The following is a 17,398-nucleotide window of genomic DNA, read 5'->3' on the forward strand; positions in this document are numbered from 1 at the left end:
ACTCTTGGTGCGTTCAGTTCTACAGGAGCCTCCCTTTGAAAATATTCAGGAGATTCTTTTGCTTGCTCTGTCCCAGAAGGTGGCTTTTTTGGTTGCTATCACCTCTGCTCGCAGAGTGTCGGAACTGTAGGCATTACCATGTCATGTGCCTTACCTGGTGATCCACAAAGATGAAGTAGTTCTTCTCCCTTGTCCTTGTCCGTGGTTCCCTCTTCTGATTCCTTTTGATTAAGGACGTTGTATTGCCTTCCCTGTGTCCCAGGTCAAAATGTCCTAAAGGATTTACCTTACATGCCCTGGATGTGTTCGAGCGATTCGGGTGTATTTGGCAGTCACAGGGCTGAGATCACTGTTTGTGATAACGGACGAGCCAAAAAGGGTCTGTCTGCTTCTGCTGCGACCTTTCTTGATGGCTCAGACAGACAATGACTCTGGTCTATTCTATCAGGGGTTGGGTTCCTCCTTTCCCTGTTACGGCGCAGTCTACTTGGCGGCTTATTGCTTCTTTGGCCTTCCATCATCAGGCATCAGCTGCGCTGGTTTGCAAGGCGGCCACTTGGTTGTCGGTGTACACTTTCACAAAATTCTACAACGTGGCTGTGCTGGCATCTGAGGATGCTTCTTTTGGCTGCAAGGTGTTGCAGGCTGCTTTTTAGAGGGTCTATTCCCTTATGAAGGGGTATTGTTCAGGTTGGGCTCCAGTTTGTTTCTGTGTTGAGCTCCTGTTACCTGGTTGGCTCTTGTGTTAGCCTTGGGATTTTTCTTTGTCCCACCCCTCATGTTTGGAACTGCTTGGGGATGTCCGTATGCTTCTGAATAATGGAGCGCTGTGTCTGTCAATGAACGAAAGAGAAAATGGGATTTTTGACTTATCATAAAATCCATTTCTCTGAGTTCATTGACAGACACAGCACCCACCCCTCTAAGGAGTTTTAATGCTTCTGACACTGCTTGTTACTAAACTGAAGGCCTATAGCAGAGAGGGGATGTATATCACCTAGGACTGCCCATAGGCATAGCCAAGTCTTTTTTCTGCCTAGTGTGCTACTCCTGTAGGGGCGATATAACCCTATGGTTCTGAATAATGGAGCGCTGTGTCTTTCAATGAACTCAGAGAAATGGATTTTACGGTAAGTCAAAAATCCCATTTTTAAAAACATTTTTGAGGCTATTTATTATAGCAAAAAGTAAAAAAAAATATTTTCTTTTCAAAATCGTTGGTCTTTTTGTTTATAGTGCAAAAAATTCAAACCGCATAGGTGATCAAATACCACCAAAAGAAAGCTCTATTTGTGGGAAAAAAGGACGTCAATTTTGTTTGGGTACAGCGTACGAACGCCGATCTCTCTCTCTCTCTCCTAGACAGTCCTACCCCCCCTACAGAACACACCTAGGGAACACAGTTAACTCCTTGATCACCCCCAAGTGTTAACTCTTTCCCTGCCAGTGACATTTATACAATAATCAGTGCATTTTTATAGCCCTAATCGCTGTATAATTGTCAATGGTCCCAAAAATGTTTCAAAAGTGTCCAATTTGTCCGCCGCAATATCGCAGTCCCGATAAAAATTGCAGATCGCTGCCACTACTAGTAAAAAATAATAATAATAATAAAAATGCCATAAATCTATCCCCTATTTTGTAGACGCTATAACTTTTGCGCAAACCAATCAATATACGCTTATTGTGATTTTTTTTTTTTTTACCAAAAATATGTAGAATACATATCAGCCTAAACTGACATATTTATTATAGCAAAAATTGTCGCTCTTTTATTTACCAAATGTTGGCTAGCAGGTTTTAAAATTTTCTGCGGACGAATGTGTGTTGTCGGAGCGTGTGTACACAAGTCCGTCGGACAAAAGTCCAAAGTACAAACACACATGCTCGGAAGCAAGGACGAGCTAGAAGCGGTCGGTCTTGTAAACTAGCGTTGGTAATGGAGAATTAACATTCGTGACGTGGCAAATTATGAAATCTCCAAATGCAGCGCACAATTCTCTTCTTTAATGGGATAATAATGAAGCTGCTTTGCTGGTGATACTGATGGAATTATTGCAAACTAATTTTCAAAGGCTTTTTTTTTCTAGTGATATTAAGAATAATATTATTATGCTTTTTTTTTATTTGGGCAAGTTACCACACCATTATCCTGTAGTTTTTAAGATCAAAGATGTTGGTGTCGGGGGGCGTGTCTGAATGTGAGCGGCAGCGGACATGTCTGAGAGGAGCTCCGGGTATCCTGAGCTCAATCCTTCGCCATCCACGCATCTATCTGCATAAAAAAGACCAGCCTACCTGTTTCTCTCTGTCCCCTGCTGAGTCCTGAGCGGATCTTGAGCGGAGATTCTACTGTGGTCGTCCGGGAAGCCGTGCCTTGCTCAAGCATCTTGCTGACCTGTACCTGGCCGGAGCGAGCTAATCCCAGCCTGGCCGTGCGGTAAAAGACTGCCATCCTTCCTTGAGACTGTAATCCATCCTCCTGCCTGCCCCTCCACCTGCCTGGCATGGTCTGATAGCTTGCTGGACCGCTGGGAGCGCTTGCAGCAGCCTAGTGGAGCCTGCCTGACACTGCTGTTTCCTGTGCGGCTACAAATCGAGAACGCAGATCTTGCTGCCCCCACCTGCCTCATCATCCATCCACCTCCCTGCAGTGGCCTGGTGTGCTGACCAGTAGAGACTGCCTGCGTGGGCCAGTGGAGGTGCCCAGGGGCCTGGTGTCTCTGCCATCCTTCTGCCTGGGTCCCCGTGCTTTGGGCCTTCCCTAATCACACTCCCAGCCTACCACTCTTACTGGACTGCCTCTGCTTGGTGGATTGCTGTAAAGTGGGGGCTACGGGTGATTGCTGTCTTCCTGCCTGGACTGTGCTCTCCCTGGCTCAATACCCACTGCTCCTTTGGGCCACCCCTAGCTGCCTCCTGGACATTGATCTGGGCACGAGTTGCTGCTGTGTTGGGGTCCCCCTTTAGAGACTCATCAGATGTCCCCCCTTCCAAAAACGGGAAGAACTCCAGGGTCGCTGGGATTGGCTCATCGCCCCGGCAGCCACAACTCTCTTCACCGCAGTCAGACCCCATACTGAGTAGATGACTACGGGCCTTATTAGCTGAATTGGAGATGGGTCCCAGGGAGGTTCCAGCAATGGAGGAGTCAGCCCCGCTATCGCAAGATATTACAGCCACGATACTCGCTGCAAGCGAGCAGAGTATTAACTCACTGCTTGTGCGCATTGACCAACTTGCTGAGGAGTGCAATCTTATCAGGAATGACCAACAAAATAAGCGGGAAAATGACTAAAACTGAGACCAGAGTATCCGCCACCGAAGATCTTACTGCCACACATACCTTCCCAGGCCTTTTTCGGTCCGCTTCCTTAATTATCGGACATGGACAAGATTCTCTCTGAAGCCCGCAAACCCACTTTCAATTATAGTAACACCTCCGTTCATATTTTCCCTGACTTTTTGGCCGATTTGCAGCGGAAGAGAAAAACCTTCAACGATGTTCGTAGACGACTCAGGGATAAGAACATAAAATATAGCATGCTTTACCCCAGCCGCCTGCGAGTCCCACATGCTGGAGCAATCCGGTTCTTTGACAACCCAGCGGATGCTGACGACTGGCTGCCCCCGCCCCGGGAACTTCTACAAGTTCTTACGCACAGCAATGAACTGTTGCCGAGAAAAGGGGTTAAATTGTTATTTTATGGGTATAGGCCTAATCTGATTGTTTCCAGGGATGCCATCAGATCGCCCAGCCGACGTCAGTTATAGACGAAACGTACGTCGGGAGGCTGGCGCTCTGAAGTCATCGCGACCTTGATGTGAACGGGTGCATGCAACGCCGGCCGGGGAATTGTCTTTTAAACTACATATTTCTTGTAAGTGCAGTTCTTTTTATAATAAACATTGTAAGCGGATTTACACTATGGCCAGTTTTCTTTTGCCCTCATGATCCTGAGCTCGGGTTGGTGTATGAGCCATCATCTACCACACTTTTATATCCACGTTGAGCACAGAGAAGCAGCGCTATTGGTTTGGCATCCGGATCTCCGATTTACACACAAGCTCACTTAGCTTGCCTCCTGGTAAGCGTGAAATTTATGTGGTGGTGGATCACAATGAGTGGTGTTTATCCCAAATTTTCTATATAGCCTTCACTGGGAATTACTGAGGGATTTATGTCTTTTGGACTTTCTTTGTATCCATGGATGATTTTCATGGTCACTCACCAAAGGAACTTTTTTTATGCACTAATTGATCTTTATGCATTCACATATTGTATTTACTTTATAGCTCAGTTTTTTCCTGTTTTTTAGGCCTAATCTTATCGTTTCCAGGGAGTCCAACATGCTGGAGCAATTTGGTTCTTTGACAACCCAGCCGAGAAAAGTTTAAGGGGTTAAATTGTTATTTTCTGGGTATAGGCCTAATCTGATCGTTTCCAGGTATGCCATCAGATAAGGGCAGGGTTGACACCTTGCTGTCAACAAGGATACTTTTGTTTTTTGTTAATGTATGTGTTTTTTGTTTGTATGGTTAATGCTTGGTCATGACTCTTCCTACAATGGGCTCTCTGGCTCTATGCAGGTCTTGTTACACACTATTAACCTTAATATGCGTCTCCTCGGTATCATAATGGAACCATCTGATGGCCACATGTGACATGTCCTCTTTTAATATCTTATCCTGGAATGTCCAGGGGCTCAATTCCAAATTTAAAAGAGCAGTACTATAGTATCTCAAATTACACTCCCCCCACATGATACTGCTTCAGGAGACGCACCTTATGGGCAGCAAACTATTGGCACTAAAGAAGCCGTGGATCCAGAGAGCCTTTCATTCCTCCTACTCCACCTATGCCAGGGGGGTCTCGGTGCTGATCAGCAAATCCTTTCCATGCGTAGTGGAACAGATTCACACTGACCCTCAGGGCAAATACGCGATAGTGGTTTTCACAGTTTAGGGCACGAGATATATTGTGGTAAATATATACATCCCTTCTCCCTTCTCAACATCCACCTTATACTCTATTCCAGAACGGGTTACCCCATACTGCCCCGCTAGGTCGTTACTTATGGGCGATTTTAACGCCATCCTAGACAGACCAGTCCCCCCTAAACAATGCTCCTCAGACTTATCCACTTGGGCACAAGCAGTGAGAGTGATCGAGGTCTGGAGGTGGAAACACCCCTCGACTAGGGCCTACTCCTGTTTTTCCGCCATCTACAAAACGTCCTCATGCATTGGCTAATCTGGCCATGATGTCGGACGTGCTGGACACCACATACCTACCTAGTGGACTGTCAGTCCACTGCCCCCTCCTTCTTTCTTCCGCTCCCCTGCCTCCCGAACCTCCGCCCTTTGGCGCCGGGGAACACATTGGCTGTCCCACGCTGACTTGACCAACACTATCCCACCTCGCCCTACCGAACTTAATGCAGGATCCTCCTCCCTAGAGGTCACTTGGGAAGCCTTCAAGGCCTTCACTAGGGGTCAGTGTGACAGACCTAGCCGGGAGAGAGAGTTTTGGAGGGGACTGTATGCTAGCCTCTTGCCGATCGATCGTGGGCCCTGGCATTTGGGGGAACGGTGCTCTTTGTGAGCTGTATGCCTGGGGACCCTTGAGGCGGTATTACTGTGGATTCGAGTCCTGGTCCCCCAGGACACACAGACTCTGGGGAGCCTGGATTTGCCATATTAGAAATAGTGGCTGATTCATAATGCTGGGACAGATACTGTTAGGAGATGCTGATGTAAATTCCAACACCTGTCTGTCTGTTGTCTGCTAAAATGTGTATTGTAAATAAGTCTACTATGGGATCTAAGAGTCATTAGATCCCCATTGTTGTTTGTGTTAATTAACTCTGCTATTGTGTGAAGAAGAGTCTATGTTGATTGTGTTTTCTGAACTACAAGACGGCCAGTCTGGCCTAAAGGTCATGTCTGAGTCATCTAGGCTGTCTAAAGGGATTAGTTAATTAGCCCGTGTTAATTAGGTTTCTGGTCACAGGTGTATGTTCAGAGTAATATGAGCCGGAGGTATGCACCTCCACTTTTAGTGTATAAAAGGGCCTGTATTTTCCAATTAAAGAGATTCCTGTTTTGAACTTACATACAGCCTGCCTGGTGTTTGTTCTGAGCTATCGCAACTGGGTTAGAACGGCACATAGCTGTAGTTCTAATCCCGGAGCATTGGATGACCGAACAATCAGATGTTGCGATCTGCAATCTGATTCTATAGCAGCAGAGGAGTGTCGGGAGAGTGGAACCGAGCGAGCAAGGGGCTCGTTACAGTCAGTACATCTCAATAGCTGGGATCCGTAGAGGACAAGCCGCTATCACAACCGAGCTACAGAACAAGTTAGATACCCAGACTGAGGCCTACGCGGCCGACCCCACTGACTCTGGCTTTGATGTCCTTAATGCAGTGAAACGGGAATTACACCATATAACAGAACTTACCAGACTAGATCTCTACCATAACAAGCAGAGATTTTTCGAACAGGGGGACCGAAACGGTTGCCTCCTGGCAATGTTAGCATATGTCCCTGATGGTGATACCAAGTATAGTGTCTCCTTCGGGTGAATCCGGTCTCTTCTCTCCCAGACATATTAGACGTATTTCGGCTATACTACAGCTACCTTTACACCTCTGTGTTGCCCTCGGATTTCAGGCCACAGGACCTGGCGCCTTGGCTTGACCCCCTGGCACTCGGCTGGCTTTCGGATGCCGAGAGAGAAAATTTGGTGAGACCCATTACCCCGGAGGAGGTTTTGAAGGCCATCGGATCCTTTCTCGCCAGAAAATTCCCCAGGCCCAGATGGTCTTTCTATAGAGTTCTGCAAAACCCATGGGGACCTGCTTGCCCCCAAACTGTCCCAGCTCTATTCTCACTGTTTAACGGAGGGCACCCTTCCCACCTCCATGAGCCATGCACATATAATACTAATCCACAAAGCCCCTAAGGTCCCCACATCCTGTGCCTCATATAGGCCCATCGCCCTACTTAACACAGACTTCAAAATTCTTACCAAATTGCTCACTATGAGACTACAACTGCTACTGCCGTCTGATGCCGCGTACACACGAGCGGACTTTCTATCCTACTTGGTCCGGCACACTTTCCGACGGACTTTGTCCGCCAGGTGCGCCGGACTTTAAAACGGACGGACTTGCCCACACACGCCGGGACTTTCCGGCGGGCTAAGTCCGCCCGTCTTTCCGACGGACTTTCGCCGGAGTTCCGGCGGACTTTCAGAATGAACGGACTTGCCCACACACGGACAAGTCCGTTCATTTTGAACGTGACTCAGGTGCGACGGGACTAGAGAAGGATGTCAATCTTGCCGCTTTTATCGGCGAGATTGACACCTTGCTAGCCCCGTCGCGGGGCATACCAGGCCCTTAGGTCTGGTATGGATTATAAAGGGGAACCCCGCTACGCCGAAAAAACGGCGTGGGGTCTCCCTAAAATCCATACCAGACCCCGATCCGAGCACGCAGCCTGGCCGGTCAGGAAAGGGGGTGGGGACGAGCGAGCGCCCCCCCCCTCCTGAACCGTACCAGGCCGCATGCCCTCAACATGGGGGGTGGGTGCTTTGGGGGAGGGGGGCGCCCTGCGCCCCCCCCCCCCAAAGCACCTTGTCCCCATGTTGATGAGGACAAGGGCCTCTTCCCGACAACCCTGGCCGTTGGTTGTCGGGGTCTGCGGGCGGGGGCTTATCGGAATCTGGGAGCCCCCTTTAATAAGGGGGCCCCCAGATCCCGGCCCCCCACCCTATGTAAATGAGTATGGGGTACATGGTACCCCTACCCATTTACCTAGGAAAAAAGTGTAAGTAATAAAACACACTACACAGGTTTTTAAAATATTTTATTAAACAGCTCCGGGGGGGGGATCTTCCTCCGGCTTCGGGGGTCTTCTTCCGGCTTCGGGGGTCCCTCCGCTTCATCTTCTCCCAGCGTCCGGTTGGTTCTTCTCCGCTCTCCGGCCTCTTCTCCCGGTGTCGCAGGTCTTCGGCCGGCCCCTCCGCTCTCTTCATGTAGCTCTATTGCGAGCGGAGGTCCGGACTTCTGGGCTTCTTGGCTTCTTGGCTTCTCTTCTCTTCTCTTCCCCCAGATGTTGACACGACGCTCTCTCCGGCTGGACTGGTCTCTGAGGGCTGCGTTGTGACTTATATAGGCGGAGACCCCGCCCCCATATGATGTCACAGTCCTTGGGCATGCTGGGACTGTGACGTTTTAGGGGGCGTGGTCGACCACGCCCCCTAAAACGTCACAGTCCCAGCATGCCCAAGGACTGTGACATCATATGGGGGCGGGGTCTCCGCCTATATAAGTCACAACGCAGCCCTCAGAGACCAGTCCAGCCGGAGAGAGCGTCGTGTCAACATCTGGGGGAAGAGAAGAGAAGAGAAGCCAAGAAGCCCAGAAGTCCGGACCTCCGCTCGCAATAGAGCTACATGAAGAGAGCGGAGGGGCCGGCCGAAGACCTGCGACACCGGGAGAAGAGGCCGGAGAGCGGAGAAGAACCAACCGGACGCCGGGAGAAGATGAAGCGGAGGGACCCCCGAAGCCGGAAGAAGACCCCCGAAGCCGGAGGAAGATCCCCCCCCCGGAGCTGTTTAATAAAATATTTTAAAAACCTGTGTAGTGTGTTTTATTACTTACACTTTTTTCCTAGGTAAATGGGTAGGAGTACCATGTACCCCATACTCATTTACATAGGGTGGGGGGCCGGGATCTGGGGGCCCCCTTATTAAAGGGGGCTCCCAGATTCCGATAAGCCCCCGCCCGCAGACCCCGACAACCAACGGCCAGGGTTGTCGGGAAGAGGCCCTTGTCCTCATCAACATGGGGACAAGGTGCTTTGGGGGGGGGGGCGCAGGGCGCCCCCCTCCCCCAAAGCACCCACCCCCCATGTTGAGGGCATGCGGCCTGGTACGGTTCAGGAGGGGGGGGGGGCGCTCGCTCGTCCCCACCCCCTTTCCTGACCGGCCAGGCTGCGTGCTCGGATCGGGGTCTGGTATGGATTTTAGGGGGACCCCACGCCGTTTTTTCGGCGTAGCGGGGTTCCCCTTTATAATCCATACCAGACCTAAGGGCCTGGTATGCCCCGCGCTCGCCGCAATAGGAAGATTTGTTTTTCCTATTGCAGCGAGCGCGAGATGCAATACCATCCCCTCGTGTCGTATTTGGTCTGTCGGACCAGCCTACACACGAGCGGGCTTTCCGTCGGACCAGCACACACACGAGCGGACTTTCCGCCCGAAACTGAGTCCGACGGAAAGATTTCAAACATGTTTAAAATCTAGGTCCGGCGGGCTTTTGGGAAGAAGTCCGCCGGAAAAGTCCGCCGCCGCCCACACACGGGCGGATTGTCCGGCACACTCTGGTCCGCCGGACCAAGTATGCCGGAAAGTCCGACCGTGTGTACGCGGCATGAGACTGACCAAACTGGTTTTATGGCTAACAGAGCCACTGATGTCAACCTACAACGCTTATACATGTACAACATCTCAATGAGCGTTCCTGGGTGGTGGCCTCCTTAGACATAGAGAAGGCCTTTGATACTGTGGCAATGGCCTTTTCTATGGGAGGTCCTCCATAGAATGGGGTTCCCCTTGATATTTATTATGTGGTTACAGACACTCTACAAGCACCCCACGTCAGCTATTAAGTTGGGGGGGGGGGCTGTCAGAGCCCTTCCCTCTGTCCAAACAATTGAAACAAACAATGGAAACAATTGGTCAGCAACAGCCTGCCTCTTTATAAAAATTGTTAAGCTAATAGGGGTTGCCATCAAAAATATGACAAGGTTTGGTCCAAATGTCTGGAGGATTCCTCCACAGCCTCAGACTCGCACCCTACTTAACCCATTATCTTCTGCTAATAAATAGGACTCTGCATATGTGAATGTAACATATGTTTTTGAGATGCACGTTTTAGCTCCGCATTGTCCTCCTACCCATGGAGCCAGCCTGCTATGATCATTGTGATGGCTTGAGTTCCCTGCCGTGTTTCATGTAACTGTTTGCCTTATATCATAATTCTGTACGTACCAAAGTTACCACTCGTCATGACTAGTGTATGTTGTTTTTCTGTTAAATGTTTTAAAATGTAACTGCCTACTCCCAAAATGTAATTTGAAGTAAAACACATAGCCAAGTATTATTCTACACATTTTTTTGAAAAAAACATGTAGTACGTCACTACGTTCGTGATTGTTGGCCAACAAGTGTGTACCGTGTGTATGCAAGACAAGTTTGGGCTAACACCCGTCGGACAAAAGTCCACGGTTTTGTTGGCCAACAATCCGATCGTGTGTACGAGGCTTTAAACAGGATAGTTCGGTTGATAGCAGACTGTTTGAGCTGGAAATTCTATTTGTGTTTTTAGGTACAATGAGATATCTTTTGACCATTTCTGTCTTGCTGCCTTTGGTGGACAGATACTCCTTGTACAGTTTTCAATTGTTCCGCTAAAATTTTTGTTTGTCTCCCTCCACAGGGAGGCTAGATGCTAAGCTCCTGAGCTTCTCTAGATTTGGGTCAGTCTGCATTGCATGCCTAATGGCAGCACTACAAGCCCCACCCAACATGGGAAACGACAACAGCAGCTGAGGCTTAGCAAAATCTGCGTCTACTGCATCATAGCAAGGGAAACTGTACCATTCCCCTGCTCTGTAACCAGAGGCTGTGCCTCAGTAGCCTTGTCATTCGATTCAACCAGTACAGTATATATTCTGCATTTAACATACATGTTTTTGTTACTTGTACATTCAAGGTGGTAGCTCCATCCCTGCCCCCTACCCTGAGAGGTCTGTGCACCTCCACCTTCACTCCCACTCCCCTCCTCGTTCGGTCCACCCCAAAGTTGCCCAGAGGTCACACACACATCTTTTCACAGTATCTTGGTATGTCCAGAAGGTCTGGTTGGTGAATCCTTGGTGCCATTAGCGCATTATATGACACAAGAGTCCCCAGATCTGCACTTAGCATCTGCCACCCAATCAGCGAAACCTCAAGTACAGGGTACGCAAGAGCAGGTTCCTCCCACTCCAGTGAGTGTAAGAATTTTTTCTGGGATAATGCTTTGTCCACCTGCTCAGGGTTAACAGGATTGATTTCCACACTGGTGTCTTGAAATCCAATAAAGTTCAGTTACCCACATTGACTGGCTGTAGCTTGGCGGTGTTGCTTCTTTTTTATGGACAGTAAAGTGAAATGGGTGCTGGCCAGGTCCAATTGGCTTCTTCTGCTCAGGATAATTGTTCCTGTGGTGTATGGGGTTGACACAAGCATAGCAGCTGTGGATATTAGTTGATCTTGGCTTTATAATCAGGTGCTCCTGGTGCTATTCATTGCAGGGCTTGGCTTACAATGCCGAATTTCACTGAACTCCCACGCATGCACAGGTGGGACGTCATCCCCACTTGGGCAATGAAAGTAGCCTGCTATGGGGACCCAGGAAGCACAGGGCACACCACATCGCTGGAGCTTAAGTATAGGCAGCATAACTCACGGCCAGAAGTACTTCCCTAAGCTCAGGCAAATTGAGATACTGTTGCTGGAGCATAGTCATCTCCAATCTATGCCAGCAGGCAGCTTCCCTCTCTGAAGCATCTCTCAGCTTGACACTATGCAGCCTCAACCGCAGCTGTACTGCAAGTCTCAGATGCAGCTTGACATTCTATAGCCTCTCTCTCAGCCTGTTTCTAGTGACACTGCAGGTACACCAAAAGGTGCTTCCTACAACTGAGGAGGAGCGATGTTGGGAACACAGTATAGTGCAGGAATGTTCAAGCTGTGAACTGAAGGTTGTAGCCATCAGAAAATTAGGTTGAGTCCTGGTACCCTCACCCAGCAACGCTGTACCAGATTCACATGTGCCTGAGACAAGCAGAGCTTCTTCTGCTGCAGGTTCCTCCAGAATCTGTTGTATCTGGCTATCTGCCTCCTGTAACTCATGAAGCAGGTACTCCTTTATTTTGCCATGGAACACAATAATTGGATGATCTTTATTTATTATCTTGTACTCTGCTAGACCAGGCGTGATTGCAAAATAAAAGATAGGATAGAAAAACAAAGGATAGGAAAGGGAATGTTGCTAAAAATATAACACACTGGCATATCTATAAGAATTTCTTTCTCATAGGTCCTTTAGTGCAGGGTTAGTTACTAAACATGATGTATTACGCTCTCTGCCTTGTTCTCCGCAGAGATCTACAAGCTTGTTGGTTAATGGTTTAAGCGCCAGCAGACTGAGAGTGATCATCACCGGGGCAGCAGTAGCGGCCGCTGTGTGTTTTAACAGAAATACACAAAATATCTGCTGTTGCCATTCTGACCTTTAAAAATAGTTTGAAAATCACGTATACGCCCAAACAGGAATGTGACAGCAGTTTAAAATGTGGTAGCCCTCACGGGAGCAGAGTTTAAAGTGATACTAAACACACTTTTTCATTTACAGTATCTCTTCTCTTTCTGTATATGGATGATGGCACTGTAATTAGTAACCCCTTCCCGCCGAGCGTACGCAGATGTGCGTACTCGGCTTTCCGGGGTTATACCGGTATAATGCCTGCAGCTGCAGGCATTATCCCGGTACTGTTTTTTAGAGCCGGCGATCAGCTATCCAGTTATAACAATCGATGTGGCTAAAAGCTGCCCGGCTGTTTTACCAGAGGAGCGGGAGGGGATGCCCCCGCTGCTCTTACCGGGCCTCCCGTTCCATCGGGAGGTCCGATGACCAATCAGCCTTCTCTGGCGGCTGGGGACGGACTGGAACGAAGCCGTAAGTGGCTTCGTTCCAGCCTCCTAATCGTAAACAGGGAAGCGACGTCATGACGTCACTTCCCGTTTACTCGGCTGCCAATGGCGCTGGTTTTAAAAAAAATACACAGTATTCAGAATCGCCTTTTTCGGCGTCCTGAATACTTTGAAGTGCAAAGGAGGGATCGGGGGTCTTTTAGACCCCCGATTCCTCCATAAAGAGTACTTGTCACCACCTATTACTGTCACAAGGGATGTTCTACATTCCTTGTGACAGCAATAAAAGTGATCAAAAAATTTTGAAACCTGGTAACCTCGTAAGTCTCGTAAAAAAAATTTAAAGCGTCGCCTATGGAGATTTTTAGGTACCGTAGTTTGTCGCCAATCCACGAGTGCATGCAATTATAAAGCGTGACATGTTTGGTATCTGTTTACTCGGCGTAACATTATCTTTCACATTATACAAAAAAATTGGGGTAACTTTACTGTTTGTTTTTTTTAAAATTCATGAAAGTGTCCCTTTTCACAAAAAGTTGCGTTTAAAACACCGCTGCACAAATACCGTGTGACATAAAATATTGCAACAATCGCCATTTTATTCTCTAGATTCTCTGATAAAGATAGATATATATATATATATATATATATATAATGTTTGGGGGCTCTAAGTAATTTTCGAGCAAAAAATACGGATTTTAACTTGTAAACACCAAATTTCAAAAATAGGCTTAGTCATGAAAGGGTTAAAAAAAATCTAGGTACCTTTTTTCCTAATCGATATACAGCTGTCCTGTGAATTAACATCAATAAACTGTTTTAACCACTTTCCAACCCCCAGCAGTACATTTACTGCTGGGGGGCGGCTCCCCCAGGCATCACAATGTGCCCATACAACATGGTGCTCATGCGCACTGTGGGTGCTCCCTGGGGCACGCAGTGGTGTGATCTGCAAGTGCTGTGTCCACCGGACACAGTGGATGGCAGTGCTCAGTATCGGACCACGGTGAGTGGCCCAGATACCACCTGATCATTGTATACAATAGTCATGAATTAAATTCATTCATGACATCACTGTTTACTACTGTGTGTGATTTGTGATTGGTCACCAGTGATCACATTGTACCTGGGCCAATCACAGCACTCTGTACCATTTGATAGCTGTGGACCAATCACAGCATGACAATAGTAAACAATGAGTCATGAATGAAAGCCATTCTTGACAGTTAAAATAATTGCTTTTACGGTGTTAAAAAAAGAAGTCTAGGACTTCCTGTCCTGTACTGTATGATATTGGGAATTTGGACCATATCTTGGAGTACAGTGCAGGACACAATTTACTCTTTTTTGTCTTCTGTTTTTCCTTATTGATTGCTACAAACTTGGAGTCTCACGGAGTGGGTGGGGTTGTATGTGGGTACACTGGGAGTGTTCCTTGCCGAGCTCTAGTCAATGTCCATTTGCCCAAGGCTTCGTTCGCACAGCTGTAAAAAAACGCATATACAAGTTTTGGTTAATTACAGATCTGAACACAGCTGCATTGTTTTCAATGGAGTCATTCACACAGGGGTGCAAATATGTACTGCATTCAGATCCATAACACAGAACCCTAAAATCTGCATACAAGAACATGCGCTTTACGGGCTTACGCGTATAAATGCATGTATACACGTTTGTAAGCGTGCAAATTAAGTCTAAATAAAGAGGGAGAAAATTATTATTATGTGTGCATACATGTCTATATGATAAACACATCTATACGCAAGTAGTTTACTGATAATTTTGCTGAAACATTTCTTCTAGAAAGCACATGTAATTACATCAGTCAAATTTTTTTGACCGTGTGAATGAAGCCTTTGGCCTGGTTCACTCTACTGCGATTTTAAATGCAATTTGGGTCGCACTGAAAGGCACGACAATGGAAAAAACATTGCTTCCAGTGGTTCATGTTTAGATCAATGCAGCGCAGCTGCGATAATATTTTAGATGCAACTTTGCAGGCTTTAAAATAGCATGTCGCACATCTTGTTTTTATGCTGTGTACATTGGGGGTTATTTACGAATGGCAAATCCACTTTGCACTACAAGTGCAGTCGCTGTAGATCTGAGGGGAATTATTATTAATTGGCGGACTACCAAGTAAATGAAAAATTATTGTCTAAATAGAGAAAACCCCTCACCTCATTCCAAATTATAGGATATTATAGGAAAAAATGGAAAGAGATTGCCCCAGCGACTTTGTGGGGGAGGGGGGAGGGAGGAAAAAGGTTTGTATAAAATAATAAGTATATGATTGGTATAGATCATGTGATCAGAAATAGTAAAAATAAAGCATATATTTTTACTATTTCTGATCACTTGATCTATACCAATCATATACTTATTATTTTATACAAACCTTTTTCCCCCCTCACCCACAAAGTCCCTGGGGCAATCTCTTTCCATTAGATCTTAGAGCCCTTGCACACTGGGGCGGGGGCGGCGTCGGGGGTAAAACGCCGCTATTATTAGTTTTACCCCCCGCTAGCGGCCGAGAAAGGGTTAAATACCACCGCAAAGCGCCTCTGCAGAGGCGCTTTGCCGGCGGTATAGCCGCGCCGTCCCATTGATTTCAATGGGCAGGAGCGGTAAGGGAGCGGTATACACACCGCTCCTTCACCGCTCCGAAGATGCTGCTGGCAGGACTTTTTTTACCGTCCTGCCAGCGCATCGCTCCAGTGTGCAAGCCCTCGGGGCTTGCACACTGGATACACAGCAGCGGCACTTTCGGGGCGGTTTGCAGGCGCTATTATTGGCGCAATAGCGCCTGCAAACCGCCCCAGTGTGCAAGGGCTCTTAGGGGAAGATCTGAAATGAGGGGAAGCTCTGCTGATTTTATCATCCAATCATGTGCAATCTAAAATTATGTTTTTTATTTTCCTTGCATGTCTCCCTCGGATCTACAGCGACTGCACTTCCAAGTGCACTTGCAGTACACTTGTAGTGCAAAGTAAATTTGCCTTTCGTAAATAACCCCTATTGTGTCTTTCAGGACCATTTTTGTGCTTCGTCCAGTCCAGTCCAGTGAATTTTTTTTACATATGTAGCTATATTTAAACGCTAAGGTTACCTTTTAAAAAATAATAAATACTCATTTTTTTTTGCAGCTAATAAAATGTGCATTTTTTTCCCCCCTTGGGAGTCTGTAAAGCATTGTACCCATGATCAGCAGATCGCAGGTACAATGCCAGGCTTTTGCAGACTGTGTCAGTACACTGTCTGCCTATACCTCCGATACGGTCAGGCTGTTACTGAATTCCAGAGCATTCACCAGTGCCCTTGCAGTTCATTGAGAACTACAAGCCATCAACCGCAATAGATGACCGTAGTTTTAGAACTCTTTGAATGAATGGGGCAGAGCCCTGCACAGCTCCTCTGTTTTCAAATTGCGGGTCACAGGGAGGAGGCGGATTTAGGGGTGAGGAGGTGGATGCTCAACATGTTACACTTTAAAAACAGGTGTATCATGTTGAGTAAGGTGAACGTATCACCTTTACCTCTACCTTTGAAAGGTAGACTTAACCCCTGTGGGCCCCAATGCAGCATGTGATCATGATCCCTCAACATTCAGTCTGTCTCATTTTTTATTTTACATAAATGTTTGTTTTGTGTATTTGTTAACGAAATTGTTAACCTCTACTCAACTCATAGAATACGTTCATTTTTTTTCTTGCAGAGTCTTTATGCTTGTTGGATACTATGAAATGGGTAGGGTGCCTTTTCAATAACCTTCTTAATGTTGGCTTGTGTTTTTCTTAGCCCTAAAATAACAGTTGTCGTTGTGAGGAAGAGATGCACCACTAAGTTCTTCAGTGAAGCTGGTCGAGGGCTGCAGAACCCACCATTGGGCACAGTGGTTGACAGTGTGGCTACAAGACGTGAATGGTGAGTCACTTGATTTGTAATAAAGATGTATTTTTTATACATACTGCTTCGTGTTGTGCCCACAAAGTCCACCTTTTTTGAGAGCGATAAGTGTTACTCTCCCAATCCCCTTTTTCTTAGATTTAAAAAAAGAAATGTAATAGATTAAAGTAGAAGTAAGGCCAAAGCTTTTTTGGCTATACTTCTATAGATCACAGGAGTGCAGTTCGTACTGCACACCTGTAAGACAGCCGGCTAAAACCCGGTGTCAGCTGAGGTCACTCATCCGGTCCAGGCTGGGGTAAGAGCCCAACTTTACAGAACCGGCAGCTTATTTCTCAGTGCCGAGGCGACATGCCACTTCCAGGTGAGTATAAGGTTGTTTTTTTTGTTAACCCCATACTTCTCTTTTAACCAGTTGAAGACCAAGTCTTTTTCTGACACTTCTCACATACATGTAAAAAGCTGTATTTTTGCTAGAAAATTACATATAACCCCCAGACATGATATATACTTCTTTTTATAGCAGAGGCACTAGAGAAAAAAATGGTAGGGGTTGTAATTTTTTATGTCACATGGTATTTGCGCAGCAGTTTTTCAAACGCAATTTTTTTTTTTACACTGTATCTGTAAAAAAATTTTTGATTACTTTTATTGTTATCATAAGGAATGTAATCATCCCTTGTGATAAAAACAGGCAGTGACAGGTCCTCTTTACTAA

The 17,398-nt window shown here is 47.0% G+C and overlaps 1 protein-coding gene across 1 annotated transcript in view; it reads left to right on the forward strand.

Annotated features, from left to right (window-relative positions):
* The window catches only part of PIWIL4 (piwi like RNA-mediated gene silencing 4), a 400,590-nt gene that overhangs the window by 327,311 nt on the left and 55,881 nt on the right, over positions 1-17,398 (forward strand). The window contains exon 17 of the mRNA XM_073612470.1: positions 16,573-16,698. Within this exon, the coding sequence (XP_073468571.1) occupies positions 16,573-16,698 (126 nt within the window). The remainder of the gene's footprint in view (positions 1-16,572; positions 16,699-17,398) is intronic.

Source organism: Aquarana catesbeiana, linkage group LG02, assembly GCF_042186555.1.
Source record: "Aquarana catesbeiana isolate 2022-GZ linkage group LG02, ASM4218655v1, whole genome shotgun sequence".
Lineage (NCBI taxonomy): Eukaryota > Metazoa > Chordata > Amphibia > Anura > Ranidae > Aquarana > Aquarana catesbeiana.